This window comes from Pimephales promelas, chromosome 21 (assembly GCF_988280905.1).
Source record: "Pimephales promelas chromosome 21, fPimPro1.hap1.1, whole genome shotgun sequence".
Taxonomy (NCBI): domain Eukaryota; kingdom Metazoa; phylum Chordata; class Actinopteri; order Cypriniformes; family Leuciscidae; genus Pimephales; species Pimephales promelas.
In genome coordinates, this window is record NC_142789.1 from 26612996 (window position 1) to 26637872 (window position 24877).

At 42.2% G+C, this 24877-nt stretch overlaps 1 protein-coding gene across 3 annotated transcripts in view; it reads left to right on the forward strand.

Moving 5' to 3' along the window:
- bsnb (bassoon (presynaptic cytomatrix protein) b) overlaps positions 1-24877 on the forward strand; it is a 96720-nt gene that overhangs the window by 65963 nt on the left and 5880 nt on the right. For 2 of the 3 annotated variants that reach the window (XM_089124922.1, XM_089124921.1), the window contains 6 exons: positions 11781-12197; positions 12747-19028; positions 20096-22139; positions 22507-23363; positions 23527-23650; positions 23750-23875. In XM_089124922.1, the coding sequence (XP_088981048.1) occupies positions 11781-12197; positions 12747-19028; positions 20096-22139; positions 22507-23363; positions 23527-23650; positions 23750-23875 (9850 nt within the window). The remainder of the gene's footprint in view (positions 1-11780; positions 12198-12746; positions 19029-20095; positions 22140-22506; positions 23364-23526; positions 23651-23749; positions 23876-24877) is intronic. The other variant, XM_089124923.1, reaches the window with a different exon arrangement.

Here is a 24877-nt window from a genome sequence, read left to right on the forward strand (position 1 = left end):
CAGTAAAGACATACTGCGTGCAACAAGCAAAGAATGCCGTTCCATTCTCACACTTTTATTATGCGGCTCATGAATCCTGATGCTATTAATGGTGATGCTGTACAGTAGCAAATTACTGTGACATATGTGTTGCAGTGAGTGCTTTAGCTCAGGTGGATGCGAGTGCACATGCAGATGGTCCCCTCTTTTTCCATCTCTTCAACCCCCACCCCTTCTTTTCTCTGATGGAGTTTGAATGGGTGCTCTTTGAGTGCCTTTATGCTGGATGATCTTTCATTTCCTACTCTCAGTAATCCGGTGCAGGCTCAGACTCAGGGCAGCAGGCCCGGAGGACCTCTCTCTCTCTCTCTGTGTGTGTGTGCAGTCCCACGTGGCCCATTGAAGGAGTCCCGCAGGATTAACCCACATATCTCTTGACTTGTCCTGTAAAACCGCCCTGACACACACATGCACACGCATGCGCACATAATCACACAGCATGACAGATGAATGCACATGCATGTGAGAAACATTCATCACTGCTGGAGTTGCTGAGAACGCCTGTTTTATACAGCACAGATGTGTGAGACCATTTTAAAAAGCTGGGACTGTATCCCAGGTTCTGTCTATTGTTCTGTCATTCTATCTTTCTGTCTGTGTACCTGTCAGTCGATCACTCTGTTGCTTTTCTCTATCGCTCTATCAATCTGTCCGTCTTTATGTCTGTTGATCTTTCTATCATTCTGTCTGTCATTCCATCTATCGTTCTGTCAGTCTATTGATCTTGTGTTCTCTCTTTCTAATGATCATTCTATCTATCGTTCTGTCTCATTCTGCCTGCATTCTATCCATCTATCCATCTATCTATCTGTACGTCCATACATGTGTCCAATTATGCGTCCATACATACGTCTATACATGCGTCCATCCATACGTCAATACATGCGTCCAATCATGCGTCCAATCATGCGTCCATACATGCGTCCATACATGCGTCCATATATACGTCCATACATGCGTCCATAAATGCGTCCATACATGCGTCCAATCATGCGTCCATACATGTGTCCAATCAAGCATCCATATATACGTTTATACATGCGACCATCCATACGTCCATACATACGTCTATACATGCTTCCATCCATACGTCCAGGCATACGTCCATACATGCGCCCAATCATGCGTCCATACATGTGTCCAATCATGCGTCCAATCATGTGTCCATACATGCGTCCAATCATGCGTCCATACATGTGTCCAATCATGCGTCCATACATGTGTCCAATCATGCATCCATATATACGTTTATACATGCGACCATCCATACGTCCAGGCATACGTCTATACATGCTTCCATCCATACGTCCAGGCATACGTCCATACATGTGTCCATACATGCGTCCATACATGTGTCCAATCATGCGTCCAATCATGCGTCCATACAGCGTCCAATCATGCATCCATATATACGTTTATACATGCGACCATCCATACGTCCATACATACGTCTATACATGCGCCCAATCATGCGTCCATACATGCGTCCATACATCTGTCCATACATGCGTCCAATCATGTTTCCTATCATGTGTCCATACATGCGTCCAATCATGCGTCCATACATGCGTCCAATCATGCATCCATATATACGTTTATACATGCTTCCATCCATACGTCCAGGCATACGTCCATACATGCGCCCAATCATGCGTCCGTACATGTGTCCCTACATGCGTCCAATCATGTTTCCTATTATGTGTCCATACATACGTCCATACATGCTCCCAATCATGCGTCCATACATGCGTCCATACATGTGTCCATACATGCGTCCAATCATGCGTCCATACATGCATCCATATATACGTTTATACATGCTTCCATCCATACGTCCAGGCATACGTCCATACATGTGTCCATACATGCGTCCAATCATGTTTCCTATCATGTGTCCATACATGCGTCGAATCATGCTTCCAATCATGCGTCCATACATGCGTCCATGCAATGGTCCATACAAACATCCATGCATGCATCCATACATGTGTCCATACATATATACATACATGTGCTTGAGACAGATGCCACATAAGACTTGAATTGCCTTATTCAAATGTCAGAGCTGATTGATAAAGAAAAAAATAGTTTGCTGGTATCCAGCACACAGGCTGATGGGAATCCAGTGTTCAGGGTCAGGCATATGACATGGAGTGAGGATGAGTGGGTGTGTCTTGGCTGATAATGAGCACTGACATTTCCTGTCCCAGCATGAGTACCTGTGCCCAGTGTGCTGTCAGCAGGGATGAAGCGTCCTGCCGAGACATGAGTGGCAAGCATGTGGCTGTTTGTCAACAGGCGAATGGGAATTCTGACAGAGCAGAGAGAGTGTGTGGACGGCGAGTACGAGCATGTGGTTGCACCTGTGCCCCAATGTGGAGGTGATTAAACATGTGCTCTCTCTGGTGCCCTCCTCAGGGGGAACGGGGGAATCACAGCTTGTCAGAGGTTGGATTTCCTTTTATGAAGTTGTACAAGTTCTCTTTCCAAGACTTTTTAATTATGCTTTTTAATTTAATGTTCTCTCCTACATAGTGGCATGTCTCCTAAAATCGATGAGAGGTTCAAATATTTTTAGATTTTAGTATATTATACAGTATATCATATTACATTACATTATATTATATTATAAAATTCAATATAGAGTGCCGAAGTGATGACGTCACTTTGTAGGACAACTCGGAAGCTAGCTGCACATGGGTTTCCTCGATCGAAAAGCTATGCATTTTCCCCATAGACTTTTGGAAAATCGCAAAAAATAAGATCTGTGTTTAACAAAGAGTGACCCTTACACGTTTTGTCTATCAAGATAATATTTACAAGTTAATCCAAAATTTATACATTTTGAAGCCAATATAAAGATTTTAAAAAAACACAATCAGACACAATAAAGTTTAAAAAACCTCAAGTAGGTTATAAATGTGTGTTCTGTCATAGATCAAAACGTGAAAATATTTAGAGGCTTTGTTCACCACAGACGATTTAGCAAAAACCCATTCAAAAATCCCATAGACTTCAGAGCGAGGGAACCGGGAGTGCTAAAATGCTAATTCACTTCCGCGTTTTGGCCTACAGAGTGACGTCGTAACTTCGGCACTCTATTATGTTAACTTAAACTTGATAAACTTGATATAAAGTTCAAGACCGGCAATGACCATACTGTTCATATCGGCCAGATAACGTAATGTTCACATGGTTAGACACGGTCAGAGATATAACATGTCACATGGTACCACTATTGTTCCCGTGAATGTCCATGCGAACCCGCAAACGTACACCTGCTCTGTCATGCGGAACTGCAGGTGTCACAGCTTCACTGTGTGGATCAATCCAGCTGACCCTTTTCTTCCCTGTAGCCTGTGGAGAGACGTCTCTGATTGTTCTGCTTATGAAAGCACTGTTCTATATTCCAGAGATGAATTCTAATTGGTTCATGTCTTCTAACTTGTTTATGCTTCACGGAAACCACGTGTTCAACTTTTAGAACGGTTTTGAGAGCCATCATACTGACCCCCAATGTTACTGGTTGCTAGATTATAATGCAGTTGCTATGGTGTTCTGTGTGATGATTGGCATCACATTTTATGGGTGTTTTTTTGGTGGTTTCATACAGGCCTAATTCAAAAGAACCCATCTGAGGTATCATTCATGTCCACAAACAATGTCAGATGAGTTATGCACCTACTCAAGGGTAAATATTGGGTTTGAATAAAACAGTAACCTTATAAGCAATAATAATATTGACCACTTATGAAATTTATCGTGATTATTTCGAGCAATCTGGCATGCTTCATAGCAATTTAATCAGATGACTCTTTTGTAAGAAAAAAAAAATAAAGTTTGTAATCTTATTTGAATGTACTCTACTAAAGAAATCCCCGATACTATATCAAATTCTGTTTCAATCTTTAAGAGACTCTGGAGCCTTCTTATCATTTTGAGGATTCTGGTCATAATCACTGTCTATATTTTTGATAGCCATCATGATATTATGTAAGTGATTGTCTTATGTAAATCTTAGATCCACAGAGATGGGCTAATTTAATTTCGCTGGACTGTAGATGGCTCTGTTTCTCTCAAATAAATCACTGCATTTGACTGAAAAGCTCAGACATGAAAGGTTAAAGCTCTGGGTTTCTAATATTTAAATGTCAAAGCTCAAAATTTGAATCTCAAAATCTCTAAATTTAGCTCCTCTTTAGTAGTTTGATATGTGCAGTCCCTTAACAAGATTAAGATGAGAACATTCACTGGTGCATTACTTTTTGAGACTAGAAATGTCCATTAAAGGTGTAAAAACTATTTTTCATTCAAATGCTTTCTTGTAACCTAGAGGAAAATGCAGAAAGTCTATAAGAAAGAAAGATCGATGGTCCCCTAAAGTGTAAACACTGTTGCTTATTAGCAGTTTCAATATTTCTTTTTGGTCAGTAGTTCATATTTCAAATGCATCATCTACTCACACTGTATATACTCACACCCATAATGCCATCAAGGAATTATTTTAGCTGTGCATTTCCCTGAAAACATTTGCACACCTTAGAACATTCGTCAGCCAATCAGATTCAAGCATTCAACAGCCTCGTAGTATACATGTAAATGCCCAAATTTTCTCCTATCTGCAGTTACTCTCGGATATTTTGCTATTTAGACTATTGAAGTACAGATACAAATGCATGTTGCCTGAACTAACACCAACACACTACACTTACAGGGTATGTAAAATACATAAACTCTTGCTTTCAAAATCCTATATACATGTACAAATCCTTCACAGCATTAGACTGACATGTTTTCTCGCAGAGTGTGGAGGAAAAGGGTGAGTTTTTCTTGGATGTCGATATGAAAGAGAGAGACAAGCAACACCATCTGTGGAGATTTTTCTCATTTGATTGTTGTTAATTTTTGTCGTGAATCAAAATACATTCCATATAAATCAATATGCAGTCAATTTAAAACCAATGTGTTCCTTGCTTCATAATCCGTACGATCAATTCTAATAAACCTGGTTAATTGTAATAAATCCAGCTTGCACACGTTAAACACACAAGCTCTCATATCATACTCCTTTATCTCTCTTCCTGCCCCCTCGATCTCAGAGTGATTGATTTCGTGGCCTGAGTGTTTATCCCGTTGGGCGTTCAGCTGCATGAGTTTCATGTAAAGCGCTCCGAAGGCTAAGGCCTCACACCCACAATCTCTTAGTGCGTTTTTTAAGAGCTCTGCACCTCTGCCCTTTACTACAGAGTTTAAATGACTATAAACTGATCTGCTAACACTCTGACATCTCTCTTGTTTTCAATTTTCCACCTTTTTTATTTGCTTAGCTGCATTTGTGAATGGGGAGCGGGGAAAGCAAGGTTATCTTACCGTCAAACATAGTAAGTTTAGCTAACCAATAATAATGAAAAGAAAGACTGATTAAACTAAATAACAGTCTGTGCTGGCAAATATAACATGGCTGTAAAAGTTACAATTTTTATGTAGTCTTTTTGTTGCTTCCACATTGCTTGAAAGGTTTTTTATTATTATAGAAATACATTAGCAATAGCATAGAAAACATCCTGTTGCAAAAAAAAAACCCCAATAATAATCTGAATGCTGATCAACGATGTGTGAGATTAGATTTTTTTTTTTTATTAGATTCAAATAAACATTACCGTGTTTTAATAGTGCTTTATATTGATGATATTGTCAGTCCCACTGAGCCTCATGAATAGGGCACGCATGCGCTGAACACCTCTTAAGTAAACTAACCCTGGAACAGAACGTGATCCAGAGCAGGTTATAGTTGCTATGGCATGAAAGTTGCCTCCGTTTTTGGAACCAAAAGTTGAGGTTATCCGCTTATACGGTGCATTCACACAGGGCATCGGCGTTAACGCTTTTCTTTTACTTTAAATGGCTGGAATTGTGGGTTCTGCTGCGTCGAGTCACTGGTGTTGCTTGTGCCAGAAGTTGAAAAAGTGCCAATGCTGGAGTCAGCCAATCAGATCACCTTTATGCAAATTCACTAGCTTGGGAAGTTATGTGATTGGCTGTTGTCACTATGACGGTTGCGTCAGCACCAAGCTTCAGACACACCGTTGATGCAGACGCCCTGTGTGAAAGAAAGTGGTATTACACATAGCCTGCTTTTTGAAATAGCCTACCCATGGAACAGATAGAAAGATGCTTTAGAAAACAACTTATCTATTAAAGGTGCTCATATGCATTTGCATGAAGTTATTTTTATAGAGAAGCAGAGAAATTTCCATCTGAGAGGTAAATAATGTGTCAACACCGAACAAGTCGTGTGTGAAATTTCAAGCCGTTACCATTATAGTCAATGATGCTGTTTACACTGTGGTTACTTAGAAATGCCATATGTGTGCTATGATGTGAATGCTAACTTTCACCATTGCGAAATGATGTGCAGTGTAGACAGACTGAAGCAGTCGTGTATACAGTACATGCAGGCTTTTGGAGACTGTGGAGACTTCTGCTGCTCTTTCAGATGCATGCAGCTATTTGTACGAGAAGTGGTTTATGTAACGCATTTGAAATCTGTTGAATTCAAAGGTTATCTCAACATGCAAAACAGTCATGTCTGCAGATGTTTGATGGCAACATCAAAAGACACCTCGAAATGGGAGCGAAAATCACAGACACGCAGAGAGCAGCTAGCTAATTCATGTCCTGTGGATTAGCTAAATAATGTTAGCAAACATTTTATGTTGTTCACAGTGGTGTAGTTAGCTAGCTAGCTGTATTGAATATTATTTTACAAATGAACTGTTATGTTATGGCATTGGGTCCAATTAATCCAGTCATTTTCAATTATTTCAAAATATTTGGATGGTGTATTGGTGAGGTATATTCAAAGTTAACTATGCTAATGTTCTTTGGCAACCAGTACGCTATAGGAGTTTGTCTGATTGTCCCATGTCCAGTAACAGCTAACACTGCATCTGTGGTTTCCATGCTTTCCAAAACTTACAAAATACCACATTGTTAATATTAATGTATATTAATTTATTGTTGTTCTACTTTGTGGACTTTTCCAACCACTTGCGATAACCTCATGCTCGTTTAAGCTGAGGAGACCCCATTCGGGTTTTTTTGAGCCAATAGAGTGCCGAAGTGATGACGTCACTTTGTAGGACAACTCGGAAGCTAGCGGCGCATGGGTTCCCTCGGTCGAAAAGCAATGCATTTTCCCCATAGACTTTTGGAAAATCACAAAAAAATAAGATCTGTGTTTAACAAAGAGCTGTGACCCTTACACGTTTTGTCTATCAAGAAAGATAATCTTTACAAGTTAATCCAAATTTATGCATTTTGAAGCCTACACTGTAAAAAAATATTGATGGTTTAACTTAAAAAAGTACGTAACCTGGGTTGCCTTAAAATTTTAAGTTGATTGAACTGGAAAAAGTGAGTTAATAAAATGAAGTAGATTAATTTAACCATCAGAAACTCAAAATAATAAGTTATCTCAACTAAATAAATTATTATAAAGTTGATTTGACAAAAGAAAATATGTTGTGATAACAAATCTTGAAAATATTTTTTACAGTGTATATAAAGATTTTAAAAAACACTATCAGACACAATAAAGTTGAAAAAACCACACGCAGGTTATAACTGTGTGTTCTATGTCATAGATCAAAACGTGAAAATACTTAGAGGCTTTGTTCACCACAGACCTTATTTCAAGCGATTTAGCAAAAACCCATTCAAAAATCCCAACCCCATAGCGAGGGAACCGTAATGCTAAAATGCTAACTCACTTCCGCGTTTTGGCCTACAGAGTGACGTCATAACTTAGGCACTCTGTTGGCTTTGAATGCAAAAAAACAAAAACAAAAATGTTTTAGATTTGGCAGAAATCAAGCAGTCATGTAAATTAGGCTTGTCCAACTGATTTGCAGCTTTCACAGATCATTTTCTTTAAAATCTTGGGCTTTCTTCAAGACACACTATTACCTGTGCTTCGTTCATTATGCTAAAAGCACACCTCACAAATGACTACACTCACACAACGTCCATCTCGCTTCAACGCAGAATATAAAAAGCAGAAAGGCACAGATGGCAGAGCATTTTGTGAGCTTTGCACAAGCATTGAGTGAACGCTGCACCTGTTTATATTTAGCTTCAGTGTGGAGCACTTGGGGGGAGTAGAATCAAAAAGAAAAGGCATCTGTCTCGCATGGCAAAACCTTTCCTTTCCTCAGCCTCTCCCCAGAATTCATCCTGACCCGCTCTAGCAGTCAAGCAAAGCTGTGCACATACATTTTGTCTGAATTTTGGGACTAGAATAGCTGTATACTTACTGCAGAAAGCTTCTCTCTCTTCTCAACAGCCTCGTTTTGGATGTTGTCATGGGAAAGTCACAAGTTTAGTTACATTTTTAGGATGCATTTAAATTGCTTTCACTTGGTAAAATCTTTAAACCTTTGTATTAAACTTCAGCTTATGACTTCCATAGATTTTCATTGATCCAAGTCATATTTAGGACCAGAAAGGGTGGTGGTGGGTTCTTTTTCTTTTGCCAGTAATGGCGCTTTTCCATTACCAGTACCGGCTCGACTCGCCTCGACTCGGCTCTCTTTTCCATTGCAGACAGTACCGCCACAAATAGTGCCCGGTCTTCATAGCTATAGCGTTCCTCGGTGCCCCATCAAGCTGGATCCTCTCTTCGGCAACCAAACAAAGGAAAGTCTGCACCTCCTCGTTTGGCCACGGCGTATTCTTCCGAGTTGCCATCCCAGACAGCAAACTGACATTGAATCAACGTGGAAACGACGTCTCTCATGACATTGAAACAACGTTGATTTTGCTCATCGAATTAACGTTGAACCAACGTCAGACGCGGCATTCTTCAAAGCTAAATGAAAATCGAAAATTAGTTTGCTTTCATAACGTTGAAAGAACGCGTTGATTTCGAGTTGATTTTCCGTTAGTTTTGAAAGAATGACGCGTCTGACGTTGGTTCAACGTTAATTCAATGAGCAAAACAATGTCAGATCAACGTTGTTTCGATGTCATATTTCCACGTTGATTCAATGTCAGTTTGCTATCTGGGATAATAATAATAGTAGTAAGTTTAGAAACTATCTCTGGCCAAACTATTTAAAAATGGCGGGTGTGGTGACGATTCTCTCTGACCAATCAGCAGTCGGCATTGTTTTCACGTCACATTTTAGTACCGGCTTAGCTCGCTTAGAACCTCGCCGGAGGTGATACTAAAAAAGTACTCAAAAGCAGGTTCAGGTACAACTTTTACACAGTGGAAAACCACACAAAGGCGAGCCGAGTCGAGTCGAGTCGAGCTGGTATTGTGTAGTGGAAAAGCGCCATAAGCAACCACCCATGCTAAACATGCAACATGCTAAAACCAGGTCAGAACACCATCACAACTGCATAGCAAAATCTTGGCAACCAGCCACAATATCTTTGGATGATTACTTCTATTTAAAGTGGTCATGAACTGGCTTTTTAATTTTTTTTGTATTGTTGTCTGACGTCAACTTCGCTTGGTTTTTACTTTAAAAAACATCAAAATGAATAAGTAATAAGCTATTTACTACCCTAGTTTTGAGCCCAGCTCAAAAACGCTCGTTTTTATGGGCGTCTCGCATTGAAGACATGGAGGTCAACACCCACTGCTGTGAGTGGATAACAGTTTTGCATAATAAAATGAGTTTCACTCTCGACCCGGTTTGTCATCATGAGGTAGGCATATGTTATTTAGCTATGCGTGTGATCCGCAAAACGGTGGGTGGGGCTAGCAGCCGTGTTGAAGTAGGCGTTGATCTTCTTCTGCGGGGGTGGTGTTTTATCCCCTTTGACGTCATAGTTCCCCACTTTGAAAAACGAGTCGTTTGCTGAGGCTGGTGTCAATAAAAGCCTTTATTGGACTAACATGGACGTTTTCAGTTCTGAAACTTACAGGATATTCTTATATGAGTATGATCTCTTACTTAGATGTCAAAAGCTCAAGGAAAATTTGATTTCTCGGTTCATCACCCCTATAACCAAGTTTACTTTAGTGAGCAATATCTGATGCAGGTTATGGTAGTTTGTGTTTGCTTGTATGCACCAGGGAAGTTGCATCAGTGTACTTGTTTATCAACCTGAATCAACAAACCTCAGTCATCAAACCCAAGAAGCAAACATTACAAATCCATCTGCCAGGTATTGTGAAAGTACGTATGAGTTTGACAAGAAAATCGAGAAAAGACAGAGGGGCACAGGAATTTGAAAATGCACTCTCTTTTATGTTTAGGACTAGGAGTGATTTTGCTGTTTATTGCTATACCCATGCGACTCATTAAACTTAGCGAGGACTTTTGCAATCTCTTATCTACAGTATATAATGTATGGCTTTAGTGTTCTTTGAGACTGTGGACATAAAACAGTTTATGATTTTATAATTATCTGTAGACCCATGGCTGTTAAAGACAATAACATTCAGTACAGATTTTGTGTGTGTGCTATTTTCTGCTATATTATGCTGAATATTTTCTATGATGTTGCAGAAGAAGGAATAATTGCCTCATTGCTGAAGTGAGTTTGACTATAAAAACTGCAAATGTTTTTTAATTGTTTGATGAGATCTATAATCTTTTTGCATATAACTCTCTGGGTTTTTGAAGTCAGGTCTGCTAGATGTCAGTTTATTCCGTTTGTCTTTTTTGGGTGTTTCATGTAATAGCAATTATAGGTATTGTATAGTATACTAATGCACCCTATTGAACACATCACTGTCAACTGTATTCACTTTTAAATTGGACATCATTACCTAGTAGACGGTAAATACACTGGTGTATTTTTATCTATAAAGTCCTGTTTGGTAAGAGCTGCTGCAAATACATGTTAATACATTTTCAACCTGATCATCATATTCGTTTGATTATCCCTAGAAAAAAAAACTGTTTGGTCGCTCTGCTTCTAATTTCGAGCACCAAATGTTTGGAATGTGCTACAAAAGCCATTGGAGTCATTTATTTCAATCTCTGCATTTAAAAAAATATATTAAAAATGAAACATTCAAGTGTTTTATCACAGCTTGTAAATGTTTTAAATTAATGTATATATGTGTGTTTGTAATGTAAAATGTTAGTATGTCCTTCATGACATCTTAATTCTCCTTCCAGGCTGTTGGTGAAAATTAAAAACTTGTTCTTAAGTGACTTGCCTGGTTAAATGAAGGTTAATAAAATAGGGTTGGGCATGTGCTAGAAGTGCTAGCATTGTGCTTGAAATGAGAATCTGCTATGCAGTTTTGTAAACTCTTTATCCAAACTCTAAAGCAAAATGCTTTAATGGTGATCATACGTTTATAGTCTTACAATCCTAAATTGTTTAATGAAATGCTTTGTGATTTTCCTTCTGCTGTGGGTGGAATCAGCCATCATTCTGAGCTTGTGTATCTTATACTGGACTCACCAGAGGCTACATAATTGTGTGTGTTAAACATAGTGGCTTTGAAAAGAGTCAGCAAGGCCTTTGAGAAAAGGTCGCAGTCTTGGCCAGAACCCAATTATACTTGCTTGCTCGACTTGACCAAATCCCTTTTGAATTGCAATAGTTGTGTGACAAAGGCAGAGAGAGAAGAGTGAATGCCAGTGAAGACAAGTGATGCGATAAATCACATGTATTCGGTCTATTGACACGTTCACCTTGTCCACAGTTTTTTCTCCTTTATATCTTAATTGTTTCATGATACTAATTTCATGTTTGCCTTTCAATTTCAGAAAAAAGAATGGCTGTGTTTGACATGCCAGACCCAGAGAGCAATGTCAGGGAGTTTTGGGGATATTCCTCCTCCTGTGCCACCATCCGTTGGATCTCCCAGGCTACTGGGTCCAGCCAATCAACAACAGCAGCGAGGGCCCAGTCAGCAAGCTGCACTGAGACCTACTGGCCCTCAGCAGCAAAAGCCACCTGGTGCCCAAGTAAGTGGTCCTTTCTCTCCGGTAAAACAAGGGGTGCCACAGTGCAAGGGCCCCTCTCAACAATTACCTGCAACTAAGGCTGAGACAAAAAAACAAGATCAAGGCATTAACAAGAAACAAGCTATGTCCAAAACAGAAACGTCGTCTAAAAAGGGAACATCGGATAAAAAAGATGAGAAGAAAAGTAGTGGCATGCAGAAATCTAAACAAGATGACGTGAGTGGCCCTCTGTGTCCTCATCACCACTGTATTTGTCTTTCATAACAGATCACTTCAACATTCTATGATGGGAATGTTCCATGTACTCAAAACCAGTTTAAAGTTAACAATCTCTGGGGATAATTACTATTTCCAGTGCCTGATGGTTACACAGTGATGAGTCAACCTCATTTGTAAACTCTTTTTGAATTACCCATTAAGAACTGATGTCACAAATAGCCCCATTTAATGTGACATACACTAAGTTATCATTTGTTAATAAGCATGCCATTTTTATCAACATAATTAACTCGTTTTATTATTTACAGCTTAGTTTTACATTTTCATCAATATTCAGGTTCACTTTCGATGATCATCCACTCCGCTTTGCATGCTTGTCTAATATGTGCCATTTGCATGTTTTGTTAATTGTATTTGATTTATGTATTTGTGTTATGAATGTTTTAAATGTTGATATTGTACAATTTTCAGTTTAATTTAAATGATAAATGACATATATCTAATGCATATCTAATGCACCTAATGCATTATTCTCTGTATTTACAGGATTCCAACAAGTCTAGCACACAGAGCCTGAGTGATACAGGCTACTCCTCAGATGGTATATCCAGCTCCCAGAGTGAGATTACAGGCTTGATCCAAGAGGACTCCATGAAGCTCAATGAGAGGGGGATCTCTGAACAACGCAGCCCCCCAAGTCCATCTGAACTAACAAAACTGGAAAGCTCAATGCGACCTCTGTTGGAGTCACATACAGTCACTGACCAAGGACAGCATCGTGATGGAAGGGACACCTCAGAACAGCAGAGACCTCGATCTCTGTCTATATCACAAGATCAGGAATTTGAGTCTGATGAAGAAGCATCGGATGATCTAAGCTGTAAATTAAGACATGATTATGTGGAAGACAGCAGTGAAAGTGGCCTCTCTCCATTACCACCCCGACAGAAGAAGTCACAGAAAGATCTAACAGATGAGGAGTTCATGAGGAGACAGATTCTGGAGATGAGTGCAGATGAGGAAGAGACAGCAGATGTTGACGGCCACGTAAAGACAAAAAGGAGCCATAAACACAGTGGAGATCTAGGAAAAGAGAGACGTCGTCTAACACAGCAATCTAGCAGTTTTGAAGAAGACTCTAAAAGCACTGATAGCTTCAAATCAGGTGAAGCAGACGACATGATGGCCTCACAAGGTGGTCTGAGACGATTTAAAACTATAGAATTGAACAATACAAATAGCTACAATCGTGACATGGAACTCAGCACAGATCATGACCTCAGGGAGCCTGAGCTTGAGATGGAAAGCCTTACTGGGTCACCTGAAGAAAGGTCAAGGGGGGAATACTCTTCAACCCTTCCTGCAACCACACCAAGTTATACCTCTGGAACTTCTCCAACCTCTGTGTCATCAATGGAAGATGACAGTGATAGCAGTCCTAGCAGACGACAAAGGCTTGAGGAAGCAAAGCAGCAAAGGAAAGCAAGGCATCGATCCCATGGTCCACTGCTGCCCACCATTGAGGACTCCTCGGAAGAAGATGAATTGCGAGAAGAAGAGGAACTTCTGAGAGAACAGGAGAAGATGAGAGACTTGGAGCAGCAGAGGATTCGCAGTACAGCCAGAAAAACTAAAAGGGACAAAGAGGAACTGAGGGCACAGAGACGCAGAGAGAGGTCAAAGACACCCCCTAGTAACCTTTCACCTATTGAAGATGCATCTCCAACAGAGGAGCTTAGACAAGCTGCAGAAATGGAAGAACTTCACAGATCGTCCTGCTCAGAATACTCTCCCTCCATGGATTCAGAAGCTGAAGGATTTGAAATGGGTTCAAAGCTGTACAAGTCTGGCAGTGAATATAATTTACCCACATTTATGTCTTTGTACTCTCCAACAGAGAAAACCTCTGCTGTCTCTCCCTCCACAGCAGATAAATCATTGAAAAGCGCTGAAGAGGTTTATGAGGAAATGATGCGGAAAGCAGAGATGATGCAAAAGCAGCAGCAACGGGCACCAGGAAAACAAGGACAACAAAACCAGGAAAGAGTCCTTCAAACAGACAGAAAACAGCATTTAGATTCTGGAACAACTAATCTGAGTCCAGGTACAAGTCCTACCCAGATCTCAGCTCCAGTCTCATTCTCTGGAAATGATCCTTCAGGAAGAGGGGCACAAAGGGTACATTCTACACAGAGTAATTCACAACAAAGTCAAGTTAGAATGAGCAGCCAAACCTCTAAAGGAGGCCATTCTACTGGTTCTCCACAGTCTCAAGTTAGGCAGCCTGCTCCCACACAGTCTCAAGGAAGACTACAAGGGACAGTACAGGGCCAAGTGCCTGATCCTGGATCATCCTCCTTATCATCAAAGATGTTCTCATATTTTAAAGGCTCAAGTCCTACCACATCCCCTTCTACTTCGCCCTCACACAGTCCAACGCGTGCACCTGCAACGCGTGCCCCTTGTACTACTTCTACAGTGGTACCTACTCAAGCCTCTCAGATCCCTCATAGAGCAGGGGCACCACGTCTTGCAAGACAACAGTCCTCCCAAGATTCCCCAGTTATGGTGATTACATTGGGATCAGGAACAAGCAGTCAAACCAAACCAGTGACTGTAAATTCCTCTACCTCACCTTTATCGTCACCAACAAAAGACAGCCAACAGACAATTTATCAAACTCAATATACAACAATGAAGTCACCGACATCACCACAGAAGTATCCAGCTCAACCCTCACCTCAACATAGCTTGCAAAGGACACAGATATCAGAGCGAGTTGGTGTGGCTGTGAGCACTGCCACCTCTGCTGGTTCCCAAAGTAGTGGATCTCTTCCTGCAGGAAACATATCCTTGTGTAGAATCTCCACAGTACCTGGTACCTCAAGAGTTGTAGAGCAAGGCACAATTGCCCCTGGTAATAATATAGTGGACCTTAGATCACCAATGAAGCCTGCCCCAATCATTATGACAGACCAGGGTATGGACCTAACATCTCTAGCTTCTGATACACGACGATACTCTCTTGAAGCAGAAACACCTCCAAGTCGTCATACTGCTGTACAACCTCTTATTATGAATCTAAATGCACAGGCACAACCTCAGGTGACCGCAACTATACCCACAACAGTAAGTGTGACTGTGGCAGCATCCATGTTCATATCACAGCCAAAGCAACCGGTCGTGTATGGGGATCCCTTGCAAAATAGAGTTGACTTCGGTCAAGGAGTAGGATCTGCTGTCTGTCTGACCCAGACCAGGCCAGTAATCACAGATCCATCCATTCCAAAAATTGATGCATGTCTGGAAAATCTAGGCATTCAACAGCAGCAACTTCAGAAACAGCAACAGAAACTTCAGCAACAACAAGAGCTCCTTGAGCAACAGCTCCAGCAACATCAACATAATGCATCTTTTGCACGGTACAACTTAGCTAATCAAGTGCAACCCATATTGTTAAAGAAGGACTTGGTGGTGAGCCAACACACTGGTGGAGGCACACAAACAGCAGTTACTTCCATTCCCAAGATATCTCCGCTACTTCCACCACCATTATCATGCTCTACGTCTACCACACCTACACTTGGTCATGACATATATGGTGGGGTGGCTTTGGAGCTAAAAAACAAGCCTGCTGTGATGAATCTGTCCTCAGTGAAGCCCCAGGTAATGATGGTGCAGTTGGATGAGAATAGCACTCAGGGGGCTACTGTGACCCAGCTTGTTAAAAGAGAGGAGCCACCTCCTCCAGTAGAGGTTCTAGATCTCACAGGACAGATTAAACCAGAGAATCAGTTAGCTTGCTGTGATGTTGTCTACAAATTGCCATTTGCAGGTAGTTGCTCAGGCCCTTTTGCTCAGAGAGGTACGACAACACAATTAGAGCCATCTGCAGAGCCATCTCAAGCTCCCGGACAGCAAAACCAACCTGGAAAAGATGGCTACCAAACAGCAAATATCCAAATGGCTGCAGATGAACGCAAATCTTTTACCTTGCCTCCTCCAGGACGACTTCAGCCATCTATGTCAGACAATAATCTAGCTGGTTCAAGTCTCCAATATTATCAGAGGACTGACCCTGGGGACCTAGCAGTGGATTTAAGCACCATGAAGCAGGCCTATGAAGCAGGATATCTTGGAATGGGTGCCCAATATGGATCTTACACCGATCTACGCCATCAAGGAGGTGATACGGCTCCACCATTACCTTTACGCAGGTATGGCTCATTGTCCAATATAAATGCAGAGTATGGTTATCCTTCACGTGACCTAGGTGGTTTTCAAGAATCCAATCTTGCACAGTACAGTGCCACTACTGCTAGAGAGATTAGCAGAATGTGTGCTGCTCTTAACTCAATGGAGCAGTTTGGTAGTCGTTACACCAGTAATCCTGAGCTTCTGCAGTATGGTGCTGGGAGAGGAGGCCCTGCTGGTAGACTTAACCTTCAACAAGGCCTAGCATCTATTAGAGCCAACCTGTTGTATGGTCCAGACGGCAGACCAACGGTACATGGTCAAACACTTACGAACTTAATCAATGCTAGACAAGCTAGCCTACGGTCTTTATATCCCCCTGCTGTGAGGACAGCTGATGGCATGATATATTCTACTATCAACACCCCAATTGCCTCCACCCTGCCAATCACCACCCAGCCTGGCCCTGTTCTTAATCCCATGTTAAAAGGAGTATATGGACCTTGCCCTTCAGGCAATGTAACAGCTGTACCTCTTGCTAACCTCACCAGGTTGCCTCAAGTCACCCCAAGAATGCCTCTTAATGCACAGGGACCTTACAGACATCCTCCTCCAAATCGATTTTCAGTAACCGCTCCAGATACTTCATCTGGTCGTGTCCCACCTTCTAGTACTTCACAGGAAGCTCCAGTTTACCTCGGAAAGCCTACAGCACCTGGCAGTATGTCAACACCTGCAGCACCTAAAACTGGTCAACCTGTTTCTAATTTGGGTATGCAAAGTGTACAACCAGCACATACTAGTACTGTGCCAGTTCAATCAGTTGCAAATGAACAGGCTCCCTTGGCTCATATTTCAGTAGAAGGTACTACCACACAACTCCAAACACACCCCCAAACCCAACCACAGTCTTTGGTCAAAGGTCAGGAACAATCTCAAGCTCAGAGCCAGCCTCAGACACAACCTCAAATATTAACAGCGCCACAAAAGCAGACCCAGGCATTTACCCGAGTCTTTCCAGATACATCTTCCAGTACCACTATAACCACGTCTGCTAATATTGAGAAGGAAAAAGAAGAGGAACGATTGCGACAACAACAGGAGCAAATCTTGCAGCTGGAACGAGAACGTGTTGAGTTGGAGAAATTGCGACAGCTCCGTCTACAAGAGGAGTTAGAGAGGGACCGTTTAGAGCTCCAGAGGCACAGAGAGAAAGAACATCTTCTCATGCAGCGGGAGATTCAAGAACTACAGACTATCAAGCAGCAGGTTATTCACCAGCAACAGGCTGAAAGGGAAACCCAGTTAGTGATGCAAAGAGAACAGCTGGCACAACAAAGGATGCAGCTCGACCACATTCAGTCTCTGCAGCAGCAGCTCCAGCAGCAACTTGAAGAACAAAAGCGGCAGAAAACAGCAGCCATTGAAGCAGCTGCAGCAGCTGCTGCAGCAGAGGCGGCGGCTGCTTCAGCAGCTGCGGCAGCAGCAGCTACAACAGCTCAAGGTGTGATGGTTGGTGGAACTACACCTCAAACCATCTCAATTATCTATGATCAGAGTGGTAGAATTATTCCACAAGAAGGCCAGAGTGTGCAGATCTTGCCATGTGCTGATGGGCAGGTGGTCCAGGCAGTAGTGTCCACTAGGCCTTTGCCTAGCTCTTCTTCTGAGATGTCCCTTAAGAATAGTGAAGATCATGGAGATGGTCGGATTATGAAGAAACAAAACTCTATGCCCCGTTTGAGGAATGGATCAGAGGATGAGTCTGTAAAGAGAATTGCAGATTGCAGTGTCCAAACTGACGATGAAGACACGGAGGACAAACTCATGTCTCGTCGCCGTAGAACTAGACGTATAGCTGACTGCAGCGTTCAGACTGATGAAGAAGACCAGGGTGAGTGGGACAATCAGCCAATACGCCGCAGACGTTCAAGAAACTCCAAACATTCTGAGCCAACTTCAGAGACAAAGAGTGATGCATCTAAATCCAGCATTGCCATTCAGACCACCAATGACTCCTCGTGTCAGACTGAGTCAGACCAGTTGGGTAGAATATCTCCAGCCATACACATTACCATGGCTGAAACATCAAAGGTTGAACTCCTTCACTACATATCTGCTCCAGAAAGGACCCAAAAGGGAGAGAGTTTAGCCTGTCAAACTGACCCAGAGGCACAATTCCACGGAGTGGTTGCACCTCAGCTCAGTGTTCCCACTACTGTTAGCCCCTATTCTACTAGTCTGCAATTAGTTGGTGCCATGCCAACCAAGTTTGAAAGGAGAAAGCCAGACCCATTAGATATTGGATACCAACAAGCTCAGCAGCAAAATGAGTCTCCTTCCCGTCAGCCACCCAAATCTCCACAAGTGCTGTACTCTCCAGTGTCTCCGTTGTCCCCCCATCGTATGTTGGAGACTACCTTTCCTTCCAGTGAGAAACTTAATAAGGCACATGTGACTCCCCAACAAAAAGCCTTCACTGCAGAATCACCACAGAGACATCAGACTATTCCGAGACCCATAAAGAGTGTTCAACGGTCCATGTCAGATCCTAAGCCTCTCAGTCCAACATCAGAGGACCCAACCAAGAGCAAATTCTCTTTATACCAAAGTCAAACCAGCTCAGCGAGCCAGGTATGGGACCATTTCATTGCCAATATTTGTTTTCTGTTGTTGACTACAAAACCACAGCTTGTAGAAAGTAATTTGAGACAATTCAATCCCTATTTGTACCGGTCCTGGGAAAAAAAAAATATTTAAAAACTTTAATAAGGTGGGGTTGGACAACTTATTTATTTTATCATATTTTTTCAATTACTGTAGTTCTCTAGTTTTTTTATATACCATTAATTCCCCACTCTCTTTCCACATACACACACAGAAAAAAAACTGCTATATCTGGCAAAGTCTCTGAAATGCTAGGGGTTGGCTCAATGTGTACAGTAGGCATACTGGGTCTGCCCTGCTGTCTTCCGGCTTGTCAGCAGCTGGTGAGAGAGGTCTGAGTCTTTCATTCTCAGTTTAATTCCTGTCGAAGGAATGTTCTGGCTTGTGCATTCAGAGAACTGCACACCAGCTAAAAGGAGGCTTTTTGTCACTTCATCCCATGTGTGGCTTAATGGAATTTATTTAATGGATTCTCAAACTCCACATTACTGTAGGTATGCAGATGTTTTTAATTATTATTATTTTTTTAATATTAATTTTTATATAATAGTTTTACTAATTGTTTCGTGTAAACTAAAAAAATATTTATTGTTAACACTAAACTAAACTATTGTAAACACAAAGTCATTACAATTAAATAGGATTGTAGGAATTTTTATCTATGTATATTGTATTGCCCGATTGATTCTAAAAGCTCTAACCATTGTTAGAATATAGTGTCATGGCTATATATTTATAATTGCTTGACTTAAAACAACCGTTATTCCCTGAGTGTGCATGCAATACACTGTAATGTGTTTGGATTAGAATTTTTGGTTTGGATGGGTTTTATTATGTAATAGATAAATACTGTAATAAAAAAAGATACACTGTGATACAACTGTGTATATGCAATATTTAACATATTTACGTAATGTTGCATGTTAAGTGTTCATGTGTGTGTGCTTTTTAAAGTAGTAAAGGAAAAGTGGTTCTATCAGAATTGTTTCTGGCTGCTGTAATATTAATCAGTCTCTAAAATCTCTGCTCTCCAGATGTCTGCCTTGCAGCAGCAGCAGCAGAATGCAATGATGAGAAAGGTGAAGAGAACTCTGCCCAGTCCCCCACCAGATGAGACCCCTGTACCGATTGTAACACCAGCAATTCCCCATATATACAGTTCCCCTGGAGCATCCCAGAGGGTGTTGCCACGTACTTCACAGGGTGCAATGAAGGCAGGCTTGCTGAGTGAACTGAAAGCCGTAGAGCAAGAATCCACCAAATTACGTAAACAGCAGGCTGAGTTAGAGGAAGAGGAGAAGGAGATTGATGCTAAGCTACGATACTTGGAAATGGGCATCACCCAGCGCAAGGAAACCAGGGTTAAAGAGAGAGAGAGAAGAGAGTTGGCATACCTGCGATGCATTGGGGATGCACGTGACTACATGTCAGATAGTGAGCTGAATAATTTGCGATTAGCTGGGGTAGCACAAGGCACCTATGAAGAAAATGGAATGTTGTCACGCCCAAGTACAGCTCCTCTCAATCAGTTTACTTCTGATTTGAATGCATCTCAGTATCCTCCTACCTCCTCATATGTTCCATATCAATATCCACAGGCCCAGCCCACACCCACACAACCACCCACTGCCACCTATCAGCAGATTGGGTTTCAGCCAACACCGTACCCAACCTCCTCACATCCCCAACCTGGAACCTTCCAACCTCATCCTCCTCAACCTTCATCCTATCAGACCCAAGTGCCATACCAGACTCATAGCTACGGTCAGCCTACTTACGAGTCCGATCTTGGTTTGCAGCAGCCCAGCCACCAGGGATTTCAACCAACTGCACCCCTACAAGGGCAGACCCTACCTTATCCTGCACAGAGCATGTCCTTCCAACCCCAATCAGACATGCTTTCTGCCCATCAAAGGCCAAGGCAAACCTCGCTTGCTGATCTAGAACAGAAGCTACCCACAAACTATGAAGTTATCAGTAATCCTTCCATTCCAATAGCAACATCAGCTCAAGAGACTGGATTCAGTGGTGTCTATTCCTCGCCACTAAACAATGCTTATGGTCAGTATCGTCCCTCTGACCAACCTTTGGCTGAACGTATTCCAAGTCCATCATCAGGATATGCAACAGATGGTGTCTATGCCACAAATCTAGAACAAAATATACCAAGAAATTATGTAATGATTGATGATATCAGTGAGCTCACAAAAGAAAATATGGGGTCCTCTGACATGTCACGGGTTGGTTATGGAAGTGAGAATGGCCCACGTGGACCAAATTATGGCGATGGCTCTGAGAATTTATACGGAAGAACTTCAAACACCTATCAAAGTGGAGTAGACAGCCATGGACATCCAAGTACCACTGTAAGTGGTTCTGGTTATTATTATGATGACTACAAGCACCCTTCACGCACCAGTGGGGGGATGGGCAGCCAGAAGCACTCATCCAAAAATTTGGCACCTGCTGTTTCATCCAAACGTAGCAAACATAGGAAGCAAGGTATGGAGCAAAAAATCTCAAAGTTTTCTCCAATTGAAGAAGCTCGAGATGTAGAGTCTGATCTAGCCTCCTACACCATGACAACATCAACAGGTGGGAGCTGCACTGTAGTGTCCCGGACTGGCGCGAAAAAGAGCTACGATCAACAGAAGTACTATGGATCAAGAGAGGCATTAGAAGAGGATGATCGTCTTTATGGCTCTGGGCGATCAAGGTCCACAGGTTATGGCATGGACAAAATTTCTTCCAGAGACTCAAGTGGCTACCGAAGTAAATCTTACGAGAGGGACGCCATGGAGCGATCACAGAGGGGCACCCATGGCCGCAGTGGCCGTCCTTCTATGCGTACGCAGAACTCTGAGGAAGAGAGTCCTCTGAGTCCTGTTGGAAAGCCCATGGGAATTGGTCGTGGCTCTGTGCCAGATCCCCATGATGTACGAAATCAGTATGGCTCCAGCCATTCCTTACCAGATGTACAGGACCACCATATGAGGGATATACCTAAGAGTCATGTATATAAGCCAGATGACCCTTACCTTGCAGATGACATGCACTGTGCCGTTTCAGACAGTGAAGGTAACTGGTGCTGAATTTAAAAACTGCCTGTTAAAATGCATCCAACAATTAAAAACTTGCATGCCAATGATCTTGCCTTGACGGCAGAAAGAACAAAAGTTTGGACTATTATTGTGAATGCTTGAAGAAATGCATGAAACCATATATGCCTTTTTTGCATGAACTGCATGGTGTGATCTTTTATCTTTTTGAGACTGTGATTCAAATCTGTCTTTTGGTTTTCCTCGTTGATGGCTGTTTTTGTTGGCTTCGTTTTCTTTTGGGGATTTGAGCGTTGCATGGCTTCAGTGTGTTCAGATACTGTTCTTTGCCATTGGCACTTCCTATAGCACAAAGTATTGACTTTCTCCCTTCATTTCCCAAAAAGCCTATCATTTGGGGCAGGAGGAGACAGACTGGTTTGAAAAACCACGTGAAGCTCGGTCAGATCGCTCTAGACACCATGGGAGTGGAAGTCACTCATCCTCTAGCAGGAGGGGCAATGTTAAGCACACTTACCATGATTATGATGAGCCCCCTGAGGAAGACCTGTGGCCTCAAGATGAGTATGGACATCAACGGCATTCCTCTTCCACCTCATCTCGGGAACACCGTCACCATGGCAGCAGCTCAGGAAGACACTCCTCTTCCCGTCATTCTTCAGATGATCCCAGGTCGTCCCGTTCTTCAAGATCACATCCAAAAGATCCTTCGACCCGCTCAGACGGCCGTGCCACAACATCCTCCACACAGAAAAGATCCTCAGATCCACGATCTGCTGGCCACAGAGACTCAGGAGAGTACTCCCGTGATCCATCAGGCCACCACCATGGCTCAAGTGGACAACGAGGGCAGAGGCAACCAGGCTCATCCAGGAGGCAGGAGCCCCCTTCAGGTTCTAGGCCACAGCAGGGTCTTGGAGAGCAGCAACCACAACCACAGCAAGGACAGCAGCGATCCACATCTGGCCAGCAAGCATCGGCCAAGCAGACAGGGTCTCAGCCACCTGAGACGGGGCAGCAAGGTCTACACCAAATGGGACAAACAACACGTACACAGCAGCAGCAGCCACCACAACAACCTGGGCAACAGCCAGCAAATACAATGGGAGCAACTCAGCCCACAACCACAGCTGCTGGCATGGGAACAGCTATAAATCAGCAGCAATCTAAGGCAGGTCAGGCTCCAGCACAGGCAAGACAACAGCCAGGAGGACCCCCCACCGCCCAGCCAGCTGCTGCTGTGGTGAGTTTCCATTTACTGTAAAACCACATTTCATATTTGATTATATGAAGGATGTATTAAGTTTTTTACATACGTTTGCCCTTGAAAGTGTGATTGACAAATATTTCATTTCTTTTAAATGAGTTAATAGTTGCTTTAACGTTGCCCCTCATTGGTTGCGCAGTTAAAATCTGAGCCTGCTGCACCTGCACCTGCTCCCTCACCTGCACCAACTCCTGCGGTTGCTATTGGATCAAAAGCTGTTCCTCAGGCTGCAAAACCCCCCCAGATTCCTGTCACAGGAATCGGTAAGTGGAAATCATTTTGGTTTCCAGCAAGATAGGGAAACATATTTCATTACTGGTGTATGATCTAAGCAAAATATTATGTGCCTTTTGTCTTTTCAGGTTCAAAGGCAGCACCCCGGCCAGGAGGTATAGGCAGCGCTGCACAACCGCCTGCAGAAGGAGAAACTGTTCTTACAAAGATCCTGCAGGGGGGAGCGGCGGAGCAAGCTGGAAAATTAGGAGATGGTATGGAACTGTGAAACATAAGCCATCAAAATTTTGGCAACAGGGATAGAGACAGATGTTATGATGATGACTATGTAGCATGTCTTGATTTAGGATCGTAATTAGTTGCCATTTAGAAGATGCTTTTCTTCCAGAGCAGCTTTTACTACAGTAATTTCAGGTGTAGTACCCAAGGGTATCCTGGGTTTAAATGAAAAATGGCTGTGATCTCAGTAATTCTCAATTCCTGAGTTACTCCTACTTGGGATTGAATCTACAGCCTTTGTTGGCAGCCCTGGGGCCGTATTCACAAAACATCTTAAGGCTAAAAGTTGCTCCTAATCAGGGCTTAAATATTGGGTTCACTCCGAGCAGAATCAGTATTTTAACTTTTCTGTTCATGCGTTTGTAACGTTACCGTTCTGAAAACAGTGTGATTAGAAAAAATACCAGTTAATAAGGTTATTTTTTAAAACCTATACTTTACACAAGAACTTGAATAGAACTGTATACTAAGACTAAATCTTGTTACTCCCGAGACTTGTGCTCTATACACATTTTGGAGACCGTCTTTGCTTATTTTCAATTCAAGAGTAAATTAACTTCTGTGAATAAGTACTGCATTTTCTTTACTCAAAAAAAAAAAAAAATGTTTGAAAAGGCATTTTTTTATGTTTAGGAGCAGAGAAGCGTGTCTTAGTCTGGCATTTGCTGTCTAGTCATTGCCAATACAGCATGTCCAAAGCACTTCATCTTTTATAACACAAGCTTTTCACCAAATGTATTAAATGACTGCAAAAACTGAGCGTCCACATAGCTACAATAAACTTTATAACCTGTAAGTTAATAAAAATGTAATGCAATGCACTTACTGCTTCATGTGCGGCTGTTCTAATCAGAGCCAGCGCCAGGGCACATAAATCGGCTATGCCAAAAACATACTGCTATACTTCTCTACCAACCACTGTGTGTGATTTAAAAGAGCGCGCTCTTAAAAAAAAAGTGACATCATCCATAGCAATG